We start from the raw sequence: 16,779 nt of genomic DNA on the forward strand, positions 1-16,779 counted from the left end.
AAGATGATAAGATCTTAAAATCTTAAAAATTATTGATGGGTTGTGTTCCTCTTTACAGGTCACTGCATCCCTTTAGTCAAAGATGACAGAGAGGGCCCCGTGGTGGAAGGCATTCCTGCCAAAGAAAAAGACCTCCAAGGATCCAGCCTTTGATGCGGACTTTGACCCTTGGGCAAAAGCCTCTCCTGCAGCCCCCAAGACCCCCCAGCCGGTGTCCAACAACAGCTCCAGCCTGCTCAGCGATGAAACCTTCGACGACTCCCGACTAGACTCGGTCTTCAATGAGCAGACTTGTCGCAGGAACATGAAGATATCGCGCTCAGGCCGATTCAAAGAAAAGAAGAAGATCCGTTCAACTCTTCCAATAGAGGAGAAAGAGAAATAGAACGTGACGTCTGGGAGAGAGGACGCACGGTGACAGCAAGGAGTAAAAAGCCGGGCGATCAAAGACTGCTTTACAGAGATGCTTGAAGAAGGAGGAGAAGGAGAGATCAAGGTCTATGAAGATGTTTCACTCTCATGAAGCATGCCAGGAATTTTTCCTTTTTCTTTTTTTATATGTTGGTGATGATGAAGATGATGAGCATTCAAGTTTTAGCCCAATACTGGAAAAAAGGATGATTTTGGACATTTGTTGATGGACTTTCCCAGAAAGCCAAGAAAACAGTGTCAGCAATATTCCACTTAGAAAACTCAAAACAGGAGGTACAGCCTTGAAAGAGTGAGCACTTAAGAGGCCAGTGTAATTATTATCCTGTACTATCACTTTAAAATGCACAAGCCTCGAATGCCCTTTCTACTTTCAGTGCTCCCTATGTGTTTCAGGAAGAAACTGCTCATAAAATGTTTACAATTTTTCTGTAATAGGAATAATAGAAAATAATATGTAATAATATAAACCTAACAATGAAGGATATGTGTAACGATAATTTTACAGTGCTTTTTATAAGGGCTATAAGGGTGTTTATGAAGGTGTAAATGCTTCCATTATGTATGTGTGTGTGAACAAAACAGAGAGAGAAAAAATGGTTTGTTAGCAGCTCTTAGTCAGATGCACAAAACTTGTCAGCAAAATGCGTAAAATATTTCAATGAAGGATTCAAATTGACATATTGCACATTAGCAAAGCCGCCGCTGCTGAAATATCCAGGCAGATGAGATGAGGACAAGGAAGTGATGTCATTTTCTTTTTAAGACTTCTCTGCTTTTGGATGGCCTCTGAATAGTTTTACATGAAGGCAAAATATGAGAAATAAATCTGACATCTGCTACAGCTGATTGGTGTGTGTCTGTGTGCTTCATGAATCCCCATTTGTTGATGGATTAACCCATGCAGTGCAAAGTTTGCTTCTTCGTCCCCATTAAAAACAACTTTAACACAGAAAAGCCCATCAACAACAACAACAACAACACCAAATAAGGAAATACATAAGAAAATCTGAAGATCGAGTAAAGCAAAAAACACCCCACCTTAAAACATGTCAATACATTTGGCAGCTGTGTTGAGAGTGACAACCTCGTGTGTTCTCATCACAATGTCTACAAAAAGCACTCACAAGGAATTACAGCTAATTAAATAAAGCAGGTAGTACATGTTAAGCCCAGGTGTGAATCAAAGGGAGGAGTATGCCAGTGTCGTGGCATTCTTCTGTCACTGTTTAAGGTGTGTATCCGTGTGTGTGCACAGTGCATGTCAAAGGTTATAATTGATATACCTTTTACAATGAAATCGGGTTTATTGTCGGCTGTCTCACAGCTGCTCTGTATATAGTGCAACAGTTAAACGTGTAAGTGTGAAGTTGAGCGTGCACAAATGAATAAGACCGACTTGTAATGCCACATCTTCAACACAAGGGGCAATAATGTACCGCCAGTAGACTGTCAACAAACTGCAATGAACAGGAGGAAGATATACTTAGAAAAAACAAATTGTAGTTTTGTAAGGGACAAAGAATTTACTTCAGACGTCTTTACCGCGCAGTCAGAACCCACAGTTGTGGATACACAATGGTTATCTCCTTCCACTGGTGTAACTCAATAAGAGGGAAAGTTTGTTGGCTCCAGCACGGACGAAGCCAACGACACTGATCCTGTTTCTCTCTCTCCCTCTGTCTCTCTCTGTCGTTGACTGTGGAGCAGTGAGGTGTGGCTTTGCTCTGTGCGCCTCCGGCGCTGCGCTCCCAAGAGAATAAATCGAAAACAGCCAGGGCTGTTGTGCTGCAGTGTCGTCAGCGTCTCCGCTATAGACTCAAAAATTAAGCAAAATAAAGTTTGTGGAACTTTTTAAGATATCTGCAAGAGCACCTCAGAGTTCTGCCGCCGACAACCCAGGCATGTGATAAGAAGTGTCCTCATTTGACTAAATATAACCTGGAAACTTTCTCACAAGTGTCCCGCTATGAAGAGGGCACTGCGCTAACGGACCACACTGAAGTTCTCTCTGCAAACAGGTGAAGTTCTGACATTTTCTGAAGGTAGGACGATTTCTTAACGAGGGCACTTTTGCATGTAACGGTTTGATGTTTTTATTCTCACAGAAGATTGTAATGAAATCTTTAAAAATGCAGGTCCAAATAGAAATGTTTATAGCAGATGAATTGGATTTCTTCGAGCTCCCTGCACAGGCATGGAGCATCAAGTGTACCCATCGTATTTTAATGTCCTTTCAGATACATTTTGCATTACAAAAATGTATTGGAAGTTTTATGGGCAATAAATAAATATATATTAAAATAAATATATATTAAAATAAAGAAATAATAAAAATAAAACAATGAATGAATAATATAAAAACATAAATAAATAAAACATATATGGACATTACTTAAAACCACTGTGTTGTGCTAACGCTGGCTGTTATTCTTGGGCTGGGTTTGCAAAATCAGTCATTCTTTGTGAAGACTTATCACAAATTGGTTGGGATTTTTGTAAAGATTATAAAATATGGAAATAAAGTCCTGGAAAATAAAAAGTGTGATCCCTCTTTTTTTGGCTGCAGCAGCTGTCATATCAGATCTTCTTTCTGGGGAAGATTAAGCTCATACTTGAGGTACAAAGAAAAGCAACAACTGCTGTGAGAGGTGTACTCACATCACTTACTTCCCCACCTGTTCTGGAAGACTTCAGCTGACCGGTGTCCAGCTTCCCCCCTTTAGAGAGTTAAACTGGCAGTGTCACTGAGGCTGCTTGACACAGTTATGAAGATAGAAATAGCAACAGAGGACAGCCTGCCAGTTGCAAAGAGGGAAAGCATGAACTGCACACAGACAGAAAACCAGTAGCGTGATTCAGATCCTTTACTTCCATTACAAAAACATACTCAAGTAAAGGTATTTGCTAGCCATAAAATTACTTAATTAAAAGCACTTATTGTGCCGTAAAATGTTTCTTGACAGTGCTTTTAATATCTCTTTTCTTTGGATAACGTAATTTCAGTATACTTTCTGTGCTGCTTAGTTGTTTAATCCACAACAAAGAATCATATTGTGAGGTCATCATATGTTTACATGTTTGAAAACTATTTCCAACAAGTGAAACTCTCCTGATCTCGGAAAACAGTTGTGTTTTCAGCTTCTCCTGTCTAATACAACAGGGCTTTAAATGGAATAAGTAAGCAAATTTCCCCAAACCAATCCAAAAACACCCAGTCCCTGTTTCTTTAATTAATTAACCCATTTGGAGATCAATTGATTGAAAGTGTATGGGAACTTGTAACTGAATAAAACCTAAATCATCAAATAAATTAAACAAGTTTAAATTTGGACTGAAATAGTGTACTTGAGTAATTGTGCTTAGTTCTCTTCCCCCAGTGCAGACGACAAGAGAGATGCGTTCAACAAAAACAGGTTCTGTTGTGTGCTTTATTAAATTGCTAAAGAGGAGCATGTGCAAATTCCACAGACTGAGGTTGGTGCACAAACCTCTGGCTGTTTTCAGCCCGTCAGCCGAGGAAGACAGCTTATCAAAAATGCATGATGTCAAGATGGTGGGTGGACATGTCAGCGACTGTCACTGCGGACCATTTACTAGCTGTAGAAGCTGAAACATGTGACATGACTCTGGACACAAGCTGTTTCTGGAAAGCTGTTGTAGTGGACATTTAGCGGGGCTTTGATTACTGAACCAGTAGCTCTTAAAAGCTTCCTTTGCACAGTTACACACTCAGTACACCCTGAAACATAAAAGAATAGAACAGTGTGTTGGGACACTGTTGTTGTTTCCTCTGGACTTTCCTTAATTTCTTTTCCATGAACTTCCATGCAGTTACTGCAGTAAATGCCTTTGGACACTGACTCGAATAAAGGGTAGGGGTCCATTACTGTTCACACAACACTCTCCATTGTTCTAGCCTGAAGTAATCTGCCCTGGGGCATTGTGGGAAGAAGAGGAGATGTGTCAGATTTCTCTGGAGAGGATGGAGCGCTTTGCTGTTTCCTGTTTTGTGCTGTATGGTGGTGAAAGCTCTTCCTGTTCAGGGGAAGAGGGTGACAGGTCATTGAATGCACCGAGTACACAGTAGCTTCTTCTGACGCAGAGCGAATAAAAAACCTCGAAGCACTGCACACAGGGTTTCCTGCAATAGAGTGCGCTTTGTCTTCTCCAGGTATTTGAGGCCGAGGCATGCCGGTTCCCCCACCTCCCCCTCCGCCTCCGCCAGCAGCCCCACCACCCCCACCGCCACCCAGTGCTGCCCTGCCACAGGTATAAGATTCTTCCAGCAACTCTCTTGTGCAATTGTAAACACTCACTGTGTCCTTCTTGCTAATCATCGACCATCTGGAGCTCATTTGCATTATTGATTGAGCTAGTGTACACACACACACACACTGACTTAGACACACACAACCCAGACAGCAGACTGTCAGTGGCAAAACAGTGTTACGTTACCACAGCAGGCTCATAGTGTCCTCTTGTTAAATGAGCTGCTACAGCCAGCGAACAGGGCAAAGACATGGCTCAGTAGATTCTGGATACAGCAGTAACGTCTATCTGCATGAACAAAAAAGTGATCCGCTCCACTCTTACTTCTTTTTTGTTTTCACACTTTCTTCATCTTCTCACACCTCAGTAGCTTTGCATAATGGTCTCACCTCGGCTGCATAGTAAGAGTTCGGCTCATTAGTGCTCAAAGTTTCAGTTTTTATGAACTGCATATCTTCTCCTGTGAGAAAATTGTGATAAAAAAAAAGTCCAAGGTGATGTGTTCAAATTTCAAAGTTCTGTTTTTCTTCAGTGTCCATTAGATCCTCCCAAGCTCCAGTTTAGCGGAGGAGGAGGTGGTGGAAGGAATGCCCTGCTGGCAGACATCCAGAAAGGAACCAAGCTCAAGAAAGTCACGCAGGTCAACGACCGCAGCGCCCCCGTCGTCAATAGTAGGTCCCACAACATTACCATCCTATAGCCTGCACATATACAGACACACTCAGTGTGTTTTCTCTAAATGTTACTTCCTTACATCACAGTAGCGCCGACTTGGCCACTCTCATAGGTGAATGGGTGCTTCATATAGTGTGTGTCTGTAGTTTGAAATATGCCAGTGTGATGTGTTATCATGAAACACTCGACATATTAAAGTGAAGGACAAAGAAGGGGAGAAGACTGGGGGATGTTTGGTGTCTTTGTGCTATATTTGAACTCACAAAGGCCAGTGCACGCTTCAGGAAGGAATGCCCTATAGCTGATTAAGACGCAGGAAGAACAGAGAGACGCTACTATACACTGACACAATAGAAAAGGCAAAACACTGTGCACTGTCACCACTCAACACACCCTGTGCAATATCACTAAAGACTGTGAAGCAGATATGCGTGTGTGTTGTGTGTGTATTTTAACCTTTTTCCGTCTAATTTAAGTTCTCATATTTTTTATGTTTATGTGCAGATGAAGACAAAATCATTAGGACCCTGTGAAAATTTCATTTTCCAAGTCCTTTTAAACAGAGCAAGGGATTTTTAACATAGCTTTTCTAAACATTGTAGTTTTATTTTTTTGGATGCTTATCTTATTTGACTTTGCACAAAAAATAGTTTCACAAAAAGAAAAACTACCAGGGTCTTCAGTTCAACCCACATATTATCAGTAGATTTCAAGTCAGTCAGTATCGTTGACTTTGGTCTTCTGGAGGTAGTTCTTCCAGGTTTGCTACTGACTGCTTGAGGTTTTCCACAAGATCTTCACATATTCTTATTTCTTCATGATTCCTTCCACCTTGGTGAGATTCCTAGATGCACTGAAGGGTCACGACAACATAATACTCACACCACAGTGTTTCACTTTTGGAACCCTGTTCTTTAGGTTGTACCTCTCTCCCTTCTTCTCCAAACATAAGCAGAGTAAGCAGAGCTCTGGTTTAATCTCATCTGACTAAAGGACATGTTTCCAGTTTGCAAAATCTTTCTCCAGGTTGTACTTGGCCTACTTCAGTCTGGCTTGAAGGTGTTTCTTTAGCAAAAGTTGGGTTTTTCTTGTTCTGCAACCTCAGACTCCGTTCCTGTGCAGGATTCTGGTGATTATCTTCCTTGAGACTACAGTTTCTGACAGTTTCTGACTACAGTCATTCATCAGTGTCGGATTCTTTGAGATCTTTTGTCTTTTACCTTTGCCAGGCTTGTTGTGAACTGTGCGGCTCTCTTTGAAGTTTTAAATGATACATATCACTCACTGGACTTCTTGACACTGGGAAAGGTGGTGATAACTTTGTATATTCATGTCCTGTTTTGTGAGCATCAGCAATTCTTTCTTAAGTCTAAACTGATTTGTTTTTGATTTTGGCACGATGCTTTAATCAAGTGACAGCTCAGCCCCTCACTGAAGTTGTTTTTCTGCGTGTCAATTGGAAGCTTCAGTTTTAACTTGATTTTTAAAAGCTTTGAGCATTACAAAGTTAAAGCACATCAATGTACAGCAGTGGCTTGTGCTATGGTTCAATTAAGAGGTCATTTTCTCAGGGGGCTAATAATATTGGGAGGTTAGGTAAGTGTGGTGGTGCAAAAGATGCACATGCTTGAGTTTTTGATGTTAGCTTCATTAGGTTTTTTCCAGCACTAAAAACAAGCTCTCATTGTGACAAAACTCATGAGCTTATAAGATATACAATGTTATGTATGAAGTGAATACATTTATAATGATATTAGACCAAATGTTGTGATTGACTACATGATTTATTAACCTTTGATGCCTTTGCACTGCTGTTATTTCATTACTAACATGTGCATATGGCGTTCCCCAGATTCCAAGGCTAGCACAGGAGATTTATCTGGAAATGCTGGCGCTTCTCAAGCCTCATCAGGTGGCATGGCACCCGTGGGGCCATCTTTGAGTGGGCTATTTGCTGGAGGGTTCCCCACTCTCAGGCCTACAGGACAAAGAGACCTAGCAGGCAAAACCAGAGGTTAGTGCAAAATGTCATATTCTTATGCAGAGATATATTTATGATTTGTCAGTAGTCAGAATAACATTTTTTCCCTTTCAAATGGCTCCTCTTGTGTGTGTTTGTTCTGTTTAAGTGTCTCGATCGAGCTCATCAGTCTCTCTGAAGCCTCTGTGGAACCCTCCTTCATCGGCCGACTCCAGCAGCCTCGCTGAACCCGACAGGAAAGCAGAGATCCAAACCTCCGTCCACCGCCTACTCGCCCCCTCAGCCTCTGCTCCTCCCTCCCCCTCTCACAGCAGCATGCACCCGCCGCCTTTCCCTCCTTCCACTCCCCTTCCACCTGCCCTCCCTCTGCTCCTCCCCACCTCCCCCGCCTCAGGCCTTCCAGGACCGGCCAGGTAACAAGCCTCCCCCTCTCCCCTCCTGCCCTCCGCCTCCGCCTCCATCCCAGGCTACAAAGCCCATGTGGCTCCCCATCCAGCACTCGCAACACTCATCTGTCTCCCTGCCCTCTCCTCCTCCTCCTCCTCCCCCACCACCGCCACCAACTGTCCAGCCTCTGTCAGCTGTCCCAGGGGACCGTTCTTCGGGGTGCTTCTACTCTCCACCTTCGTCTGCAGTCTACTCTGAAACTTCAAGGTTCCCTGTTCTTCGGGACAACCCCCTGGGACCGCCTCCCCCACCTCCACCTCCCCCTCTGCCCCTTTCCATTACTCCAAGCTGCCCGTCCACCCTACCTCCACCACCACCCATGGTGGCTCCAGTGCCTTCCCCAGCAATGCGCTCTCTGCCTCCCTCATACCCTTGCAACGCTCCCACTCGACGGCCACCAGCTATACCCAGGAGTGCAGGTAGGTGGACAACAGGATGTAAAAATGCTTCTTTAATGCGACTCGTGTTTATAAATATAAACCTGTTGCCTATTACTTGTTTTTTTCATAATTGACATGGATAAAGTCTGTATGGAAGATAAAAAGTTTAAACCACTGCTTCATGCCTTTGGAAAATCTTTTGAATTCGGTCTTTATGCGAAAAATGATTCAGCCATGTAACTGGTGCTGACTCGATATATTAATGGCGATGATATAAAAAGAAGGAAAATTAAAAGAAAATATGACAGAAAACGATAGCTGAATTCAAAGCAATGTTTTAGAGATCACAAAACAAGTTCAGCTAAGGGTGTGGCCTAAAAAAGTTCCCAATAATAGTATGTAAAAGGTGGAGGTAGCTACTGTGACCTCACCGACTGGTTAGCGAAGGCTTGTTGTGAAGCCCCTAGCTTTCACCATTGCTATCTGCTTTTTAAAACTGGACACGATGTTTGAGGTGGAGGACCTGACTGAGAGACCAGGGGACAATATCTTATCCTAAATCATACCTAACCATACTTTACTCTAAATGCGGATTACATAATGGTTAAGGTAATTAACTCATTGGGAAGTGTCTACTGGGATAAATCAGGTAAGTAGTGGTGTCATTTTTTGGAGAGGGACAAAGTTCAATAGAATCTGGTATCTTTTTGTATCAGAGGAGTCAAGCCCTGTTTGCCATAAGAAAGAAGGCAGGTTTAAATCCATCCATGTAGATTAGAATATCTTTATTGCCACTATTACACGCAACAAGTACAGCATAATTAGCCTCAATCTCAACAGTGCAAAGATCACTCGTATCATAAAAACTACATAAAACTGTATAAGAGATAAAAGCATATACAAAAGTCAAAAGCAGCCTTCCTCCATTCTCCCAAATTGCACAGTCCCTTCTTGCACAAAGCACATGTGGCCATTGCAGCATTTAATGCCTGTATAGAACTGGGATAAAAGCTGTTATTCAGTCTGTTTCTGCTTGTTTTACTTGTTCAGTACTGTCTTCCTGATGGTAACAGTTCTAACAGGGTGAGATAGATCTATTATTATCCTTTTTGAGAGCATTTATATGACTGATCCCATACATAGATGCCACAGTGTAGAGTAGAAAGTTGATATTTACTAGCTGAAGAAGCTCTGTTACACAATGTTATACTTTAAGATGTTTTTTATCTTGTAAAAGAACAACCTAAAGCATGCCATGTCTGTTTAAGTATTTATAGGCAGTAAACCAGCATAAATGAAAATAGGAAAACTGGTGAGACCAGGTTTATCTTTGTGCAGAAAAATGAGTGTATATCACAGCTGGTGTGCTGATTAGGTTCTGAAATCAGTGTTTTCTCTATTCCTCTCCAGTGTCTACAGGCCAGTCTCAAAGCTTCTCAAAAGCAATTTAATTCAGTTCAGTTCAGTTTTATTTATATAGCGCCAAATCACAACAACAGTTCCCTTCAGGCATTTTACATTGTAAGGTAAAGAGCAATACAATAATACAATAATACTGAGAAAACAGAGAAAACCTCAAAAATTAGATGAACCCTCATGAACAACTGGCAACAATGGGAAGGAAAAACTCCCTTTTAAAAGGAAGAAACCTCTGGCAGAACAGGGCTCAGGGAGGGACAGCCATCTGCCGTGAGTAGTTGGGAGTGAGGGGAGGAGGACATTACAAAGACATGCTGTGGAAGAGAGCCAGAGATTAATGATAACTAATGATTAAATGCAGACGGGTGTATAAACACATTGAGAGTGGAAAAAAACAGGTGTTAGGTCTGCTGATCCAGCCCTAAAAGCTTTATCAAAAAGGAAAGTTTTAAGCCTAATCTTAAAAGTAGAGAGGGTGTCTGTCTCCTGAATCCAAACTGAAAGCTGGTTTCACAGACGAAGGGTCTTAAAGCTGAAGGCTCTTCCGCTCCCATTCTACTTTTAAATACCAAACAAACCACAAGTAAGCCCGGAGTCTGAGAGTGAAGTGCTCTGTTGGGGTGATACGGTATTATGAGGTCTTTAAGCCAAGCCAACTTTATTTAAAAAGCACTTTAAAAACAGCGAGCACTGACCAAAGTGCTGAACGTGAACTAAAACAATAAAAACATAAATGCTAGAAATAAAATACAAGTTGAAATAACAGTAACAATATAAAAAAACAACATTAAAAAGGCAATAAAATCCAAATGAAATTAACATTCTATACTGGGTTTAAAAGCCAAACTGAAAAGGTGGGTCTTCAGACCAGATTTAAGATATGATGGGGCCTGATTATTCGAGACCTTGTAGGTGAGGAGAATAATTTTAAATCTGATTCTGGATGTAACAGGGAGCCAGTGAAGAGAAACCAGTATAGGAGAAACATCTTTCTCGTCCCTTTCAGTACTCTTGTTCAGCGGGAGGCTTTTCAGGGAGTTTTAGGACAGCCTGATAATAATGAATTACAGTAGTCCAGCCTAGAAGTTTTAAATGCATTAACTCATTTTTCAGCGTCACTCTGAGACAGGATGTTTTTAATTTTAGAGATATTTCATAAATGGAACAAAGCAGTCCTACATATTTGTTTAATACGCGCATTGAAGGACATATCCTGGTCAAAAACAAATCCAAGATTCCTCACAGTGTTACTGGAGGCCAAGATAATGCCATTCAGAGTAAGCATCTGGTTCGACATCATATTTCTAAGATTTTTAGGGCAGAGTACAACAACCTTAGTTTGATCTACATTTAGAAGCAGGAAGTCTGAGGTCATCCAGGTTTCTATGTCTTTAAGACATTCCTGCAGTTTAAAACCGGATTAAAAAGGCTCAACAAAAGACATTCAGACCATTACTCTATAAAAAGGGTTCACCTGGTTTAAGCTTTTTAGGAGTTCCAAAAATAATTAGACCTCACCAAATAGAGAGAATAAATAAACAACTATTATAAATATTTCTAGCAATTGTTAGCTGCGTATTTCTTCTGTATTGGAAACCATGTATAGGTTAGGAACTTGCATTTGCTACAGATAATTATTAAAGCCAGAAGTATGTGTTGCGTAACTGTAGTGCTTTTTCTTAGAGAAAAATTGAATACGGCTCACGAGGCTGAATTACAATTCCATAAAATTGATATTTTTTGTTTTTATTTTTATTTCCTTATGATATTCTCTTATTAACAGGTGTGGGTCGACTGGCTCCTCCTCCTGCTCCCCCTGCCCGTTCCCCCACCACAGAGTTGTCCACCCACATTCCTCCTCCTCCACCTCCTCCCATGCCCCCATCCAGTCTCAGGAATGGACATCTTCAGAGCTTAGGTAAGATTTTAAAAGGATTTTTACTGTATAACTTTTATGTAAACTTTGAAAGTTAGTTTTTGCTGCCCAGCCCGGGCAGAAGGAAATTTTTAAAAAAAGGGTAGAAACTTCTAATCTGCATCTTCTTTACTCCAGCGGATGACTTTGAATCAAAGTTCCAGTTCCACCCTGTAGAAGACTTACCCCCACCCGACGAATTTAAGCCTTTCCCACGGATCTACCCCAGCAAAGAAAACAGAGGTAGCCACAAAGCACAGTTACTACGCATCAGCTTTTCTTTTCTCAGCACCGTTGTCTCATTTGCTGAGCTCTCTGTTTTTCTTCCCCCTTGTTCTTTTACAGTGAACCCCAAACCACCAGGGATCAGGACACACCTCCGATGAGTCATGATCTCAGCACCATGACACGCAACAAAAAAGGACAAATCTCAGTATTCCTTCTCCTTCTTACGAGTCCTCACAGTCAAACTGACATTACTGCCATGGACTTGCATGGATAGAGGCTTTGTGTGTGTGTGTGTGTGTGTGTGTTGTTGTGTTTGGTGCATTTGTGTGTGTGGTTGTGCATATGCAAGCATCAAAACAGGGACGCATCTTATTCTGACTATGTGACCTCTGACTTTTTCACGTACAGAATGTTTTGTGTGCGTGAGAGGAGAAGCACTCGCCCTGCTTGTGCTCATAAGCTCCATTCAGACTCTACAAACACAGGCTAGAAGAACAGGCTCTTCCATTAATTATCGCTAACATGACTCTCGACATAGTTTGGAATATGTTAAGCATCATCTCTGTGCACTTGTAGTTGTAAAATTTGCATTCAAGCAGGCAGTTTTTGTGACTACAGTAGCTATGACCACGTTGCTATAGACAAGCAAACATACCTCAGTCTCAGCTCTTGCCTTGGTGGCGGCAATTGGGTAACTAGGTGTACCATTTTCTTGCCCCTCATGTATTAAACAACACTAACACATGGGAGGACAGTGCCACCTGCTGGTTTTGATCTATCACCAACAAATAAACCAAAGATACTAAACAGTTTACAGATACTTTACTTAAAAAAAACCTAATAAATGTATCTGCCTTAAACAGTGGTCCTTTTTTGGGTTAAGGCTCTTGATGCATTCAAACAAGCCCAAAGCTGCAGAAACAGGGCTGTAAACCTGTGTGTGTTATCTCAAAATCCCCATTAAAATAACAGGCAAAGTTCTCCTGTGTGGTTTTGAGTTATTCTTCATTGTGTCACAACATTAATTCAGTCTTCTCAAGTTTGTCCAAAATGTATTTATATTTATTTAAAAAAAAAAAGGCAAAAAACATTAACCTGATATTTCATGACAGTTTTCACACAGATATTTTGACTTGTGAAAATCTAGCTAACAGTGGCCCCAAAAAGGATTTTAATAAACAAATCACAAAAACAAAGCAATCTGCAACAAAACTTAACCACACACAGCGTCACACAGGATGGTTTGCAGCGCCACACAACACAGACTTAAAGCTTCTGTAAAACTGAAACAGCCAAAAATAACCTCTGTCTCTGACAAGGACTTCCACCACGAAACACAAACGAGCGCTTCATGGGACTTCACAGTTCATCGTGTTTGTAAGTGAACTCTCTGGAGGATATAAAACCGTCCTTGTTCTCATCCTCTTTGGCAAAGATATCCTCCGCCATGTTCTCGTGTAGAGTGTCATTGGGAGGGTAGCCGTGACGCTCAAACTCCTTCCTCAGATACTCTTTCACCTGGCAGACATGAAAAGAACAGGACGACAGAGAATGATTGGGACTAAAGTACAAACATAATAAGAAGATAGATTAGAAATGACACTTTTTCCTCTTTGTACAGAAAATAAAGTCTAGAGTGACATTTTCCAGCCATTACATGACACCTTATGAGAGCTTCGGTGTTTAATTATGAAGGGTCATAATCCACGTTGGAAGGGATATGTAACTGATCCATGTAACTTCATATGCGTTTTCAATGGTTATCTTCACCTCATGCTTGGAGAGCTTCCAGTCATCGTTGAGGTCCATTTCCTGAAAGGACTCATGTGACCTAGGTCCATTTCTGATCTCTAGCACCTCGATGATAAAGGTAAGCGTGCTTTCAGGTGGAATCTTACCTGAATACAGAGAACAGGATGGGCAGAGATGTCAGTTCAAACTGAAACTGAATATTGCCAAAACTTCCTGTAAGCATACAGGAAGTTTTCTTCAGTTGAAGAACACAGATGGTAAAAGGGAATAAAAAGCAAATCTATTGCTGTGAATCTGTTGGCATTAGAAACGTTAGTTAGAGACAGATGTTATGGGTTAGAGTGGTTTGTGCTTACCAGACAAAAAAAGCACAGTATTGTTCACATGCTCCATGTAGAAAAAAAGTGGACTAATGTCACTGAATGAATGAATTCATTCCTAGGAAGCAATTAAAAAAACAAGAAAGACAAGTATAATAAGATGCATGCATGATAATGTCACACTGTGAGAACTGGAGACACCAAGAAGACCGTGTTATAAAACATGCGGTGAAACTTCTTAGATATGGATGAAGCTTCTGTACCTTTTCCTTCCTTCCCATATGCCAGTTCTGGAGGTATGACCAGTTTTCTCTTCTCTCCTGAGCACATGTTTTGCAGGCCTTTATCCCAGCCTTTGATTGCTTCTCTGATGCCCAGAGTGAACCAGATTGGCTGCTTGTCACCGCTGACTCGACTGGTCAACAAACACAGGTGTAGAAAGAGTGAAAAGTTGAGATGCTGAGAAGGTCTCGGAGATGTCATCAAAGGTCAAGGGAAATTATGATGCTTTTCTCAGAGTTATAATGATTCCTGCTGATAAGAATGCTCCAATTAGACAGTTTTTCTACTGCAGGCTCTATGTGATTTCAAAGACTGTGGACCCAGCCACTTGTAAACCCCACTGAGAATTAACAAATCGACAAGCTCCATCTCAGAAGAAACCCGTGAACACCATCTTCCAGCTGGAACTGTATGCTGCTTTAAAAACAATAAACCTTGGATCAGCAGTGACCCGAAAGAACTGCTTGTTAAAAAAAAGACGCCTTCATGTCTGGAGACAAAGGAAGTGAGGAGAGTGCAGCATGATCAAAGGAGGAAGCTGAGGGCATTCTGCAGCCTCCTCCTTCAGTAAACACCCTCATCACTTTCAATGATTTTGCCCTTCTCCACTTATTATTCATGAACCCCATCCACCCCACATCTGAGGAACCACCTCTGCTTGTCTAAAACTTCTGGCCTGGTTAGAAGACAGCTGGAGAAACTACACACTACAGCAAGGATGCTGACCCTGATGGCATCAGTGCGAGGTTCTGAAGACCTGTGTTAGCCTTGTGTCTGTGTTCCTGAGTCACTTTACCACCTGATTCTAAAGCAAGAGAAGATAGCTGTAGTATTGAATCATAAAAAATATCTGTCTGGCAGAGAGTCATCTGGCAGTTGATGTTATTATTTATGGGATAAATAAAGTATTTTGCATTAATTCAAGAAGAGGGATATTATTTTTCCACCCACCCAGTGTCAAAACCTTACAGCTGTGAGGCCCAGCCAATCTGAAGACTAAAGCTGCTTGTTGTAAGCATTGGATGCACAAGAGCTGCACTAAAACATATCATATGATAAATAAGGATTATTACAGAGTATATGCTGCTATATAAGCTAGAACAGAGATGGAAAATGTTATATTGCAGGGTACACAAAGTCCACTTTGATCTTAACAGACTTAATACCTAAGATGTCTTAGTATTAGAAAAAGAAGTGTAACAGTACACAGGTTCTCAGTTTTTCTGCACAACAGAAAAATAGTTCTCTAGTAAATGAAAAACATCTGTTGCCACGACTCTTTGGGCATTAATTGTAAGAAAGAAATGTGTACAATTATAGAAAATGTTCTGCTAGCTCATTGCCCAGACAGTCCTGTAATTATAAAACAGAAGAATTTGTTAAGTCACAGAAAATCTACTTTACATTAATATTATTAAAACTTGTTAATTTTCTACTGAAAATGAAAAAACAGGAAGGTTTCTGTTATTTAATTGTTTAACTATTAATTTGGTGTAATACGACTGTCCATTGGGGAGGTCTTTACTCTAAAACTTAAAATACAGTTAAAAGTCCAAAATTGATCCTAATGACATTTTCCAAAGCCCGCGCTGGAGTCTTGGTTGGGCCCATTTTTGGCCACGGACCTAATGTTTGACACCCTTGCACTAAAGCAGGGATGTCAAACTCACTTTACATCGTGGGCCACATACAGGCCACTTCACTTCACTAGTCCAGCCCACCAGTGAAACTCCCCTTTCTTTGTAAAGAAGTTAAACTACACATTGAATCTTTCACATGTCTTAATATAAGGAAAAGAAGCAATTTTTAATAGTTTGTCTCAGGTTTTCTACATGATAAAGAATTTCTGCTGTAGTCTATGGAAGAAATCGGTCAGCATGACTCTTTGGCCGTGAAATTACATAAAAAAGTTCTAGTTGCTAGTAGCTTACCATGTAATAAAAAACAAAGTTTTTGCTCATTTTAGTGAAAAAAATGAAAATTTTCTGTCATATAATTTGACTATCTATTACTTAGTAACTTTGGTGTGGTATGAATGGCCATGGGGAAGGCTTTGACAGTAGTTAAAAGTTTTACAGCTATGTGTTCAGTGGACCAGATTGGAGTCTTTGCCCGGCCTATTTTGGCCCACGGGCCTCATGTTTTTCATAACATTTAACTTTGGATCCCTTGCAAATAAATGCTAAACTTGACATTTGAGAGTTTTAAACCTATAAAAGCTGTTTATGAAACCAGGGTGACGTCACTGCATGTCTCTTTCAGCCAGCTCCTTCATTGCTTCCTTGACAGTTGCATCATCATATTAGAGTGTTATAAGCCTCGCGTTAGCCATCAAACAAACCTGGAGAAAAACATGGTCCCATTCTCAAAGTATCCTTCATGATGCACCAGCAGAATGTCTCCATACTTGGACTTTCGGTGACAGAGGAAAGGTCTGTGCAGAACTTCCATCGTCACTTCAGCTTCGGGCAGCTTCCCCCCGCTGCTGACGGACACCAGCATAAAGGAGCAGAGCCAGCTCAGCACAACCAGCAGCATGCTGACACAGTCAGCTTTCAGAACAAACAGCCTGACGAACAAGCAGCTAAAAAGTTTCTAACAGACTTGCAGCAGCATGAAAACGTGCAGCTGTTCCTCTACGTGGCAGAGACAAGTCGTTGCAGGAAGTTTTCCTCTGAT

General features: G+C 41.2%; 2 protein-coding genes across 3 annotated transcripts; one reads left to right on the forward strand and one right to left on the reverse strand.

Moving 5' to 3' along the window:
- The first annotated feature begins 1,904 nt into the window (after positions 1 to 1,904).
- On the forward strand, positions 1,905 to 12,726 carry wipf3 (WAS/WASL interacting protein family member 3). 2 transcript variants are annotated; one of them, XM_003448860.5, is made up of 8 exons: positions 1,905 to 2,474; positions 4,604 to 4,701; positions 5,234 to 5,372; positions 7,229 to 7,390; positions 7,506 to 8,223; positions 11,387 to 11,521; positions 11,657 to 11,761; positions 11,864 to 12,726. In XM_003448860.5, the coding sequence occupies exons 5-8, from the start codon at positions 7,836 to 7,838 to the stop codon at positions 11,902 to 11,904; spliced, it is 669 nt and encodes a 222-aa protein (XP_003448908.3). In that variant the 5' UTR covers positions 1,905 to 2,474; positions 4,604 to 4,701; positions 5,234 to 5,372; positions 7,229 to 7,390; positions 7,506 to 7,835; the 3' UTR covers positions 11,905 to 12,726. The 2 variants fall into 2 exon arrangements, with proteins under 2 accessions (XP_003448908.3, XP_005453874.2); XM_005453817.4 differs by having other exon boundaries at positions 1,905 to 2,450.
- A 91-nt stretch (positions 12,727 to 12,817) lies between these two features.
- Positions 12,818 to 16,779, reverse strand: LOC100693705 (peptidyl-prolyl cis-trans isomerase FKBP14). The gene is made up of 4 exons (XM_003448861.5): positions 16,442 to 16,779; positions 14,082 to 14,233; positions 13,517 to 13,644; positions 12,818 to 13,264 (listed from the first exon to the last, which is right to left on the reverse strand). Exons 1-4 carry the CDS (start codon positions 16,636 to 16,638, stop codon positions 13,106 to 13,108), a joined length of 636 nt encoding a protein of 211 aa, XP_003448909.1. The 5' UTR covers positions 16,639 to 16,779; the 3' UTR covers positions 12,818 to 13,105.

This window comes from Oreochromis niloticus, linkage group LG22 (assembly GCF_001858045.2).
Source record: "Oreochromis niloticus isolate F11D_XX linkage group LG22, O_niloticus_UMD_NMBU, whole genome shotgun sequence".
Lineage (NCBI taxonomy): Eukaryota > Metazoa > Chordata > Actinopteri > Cichliformes > Cichlidae > Oreochromis > Oreochromis niloticus.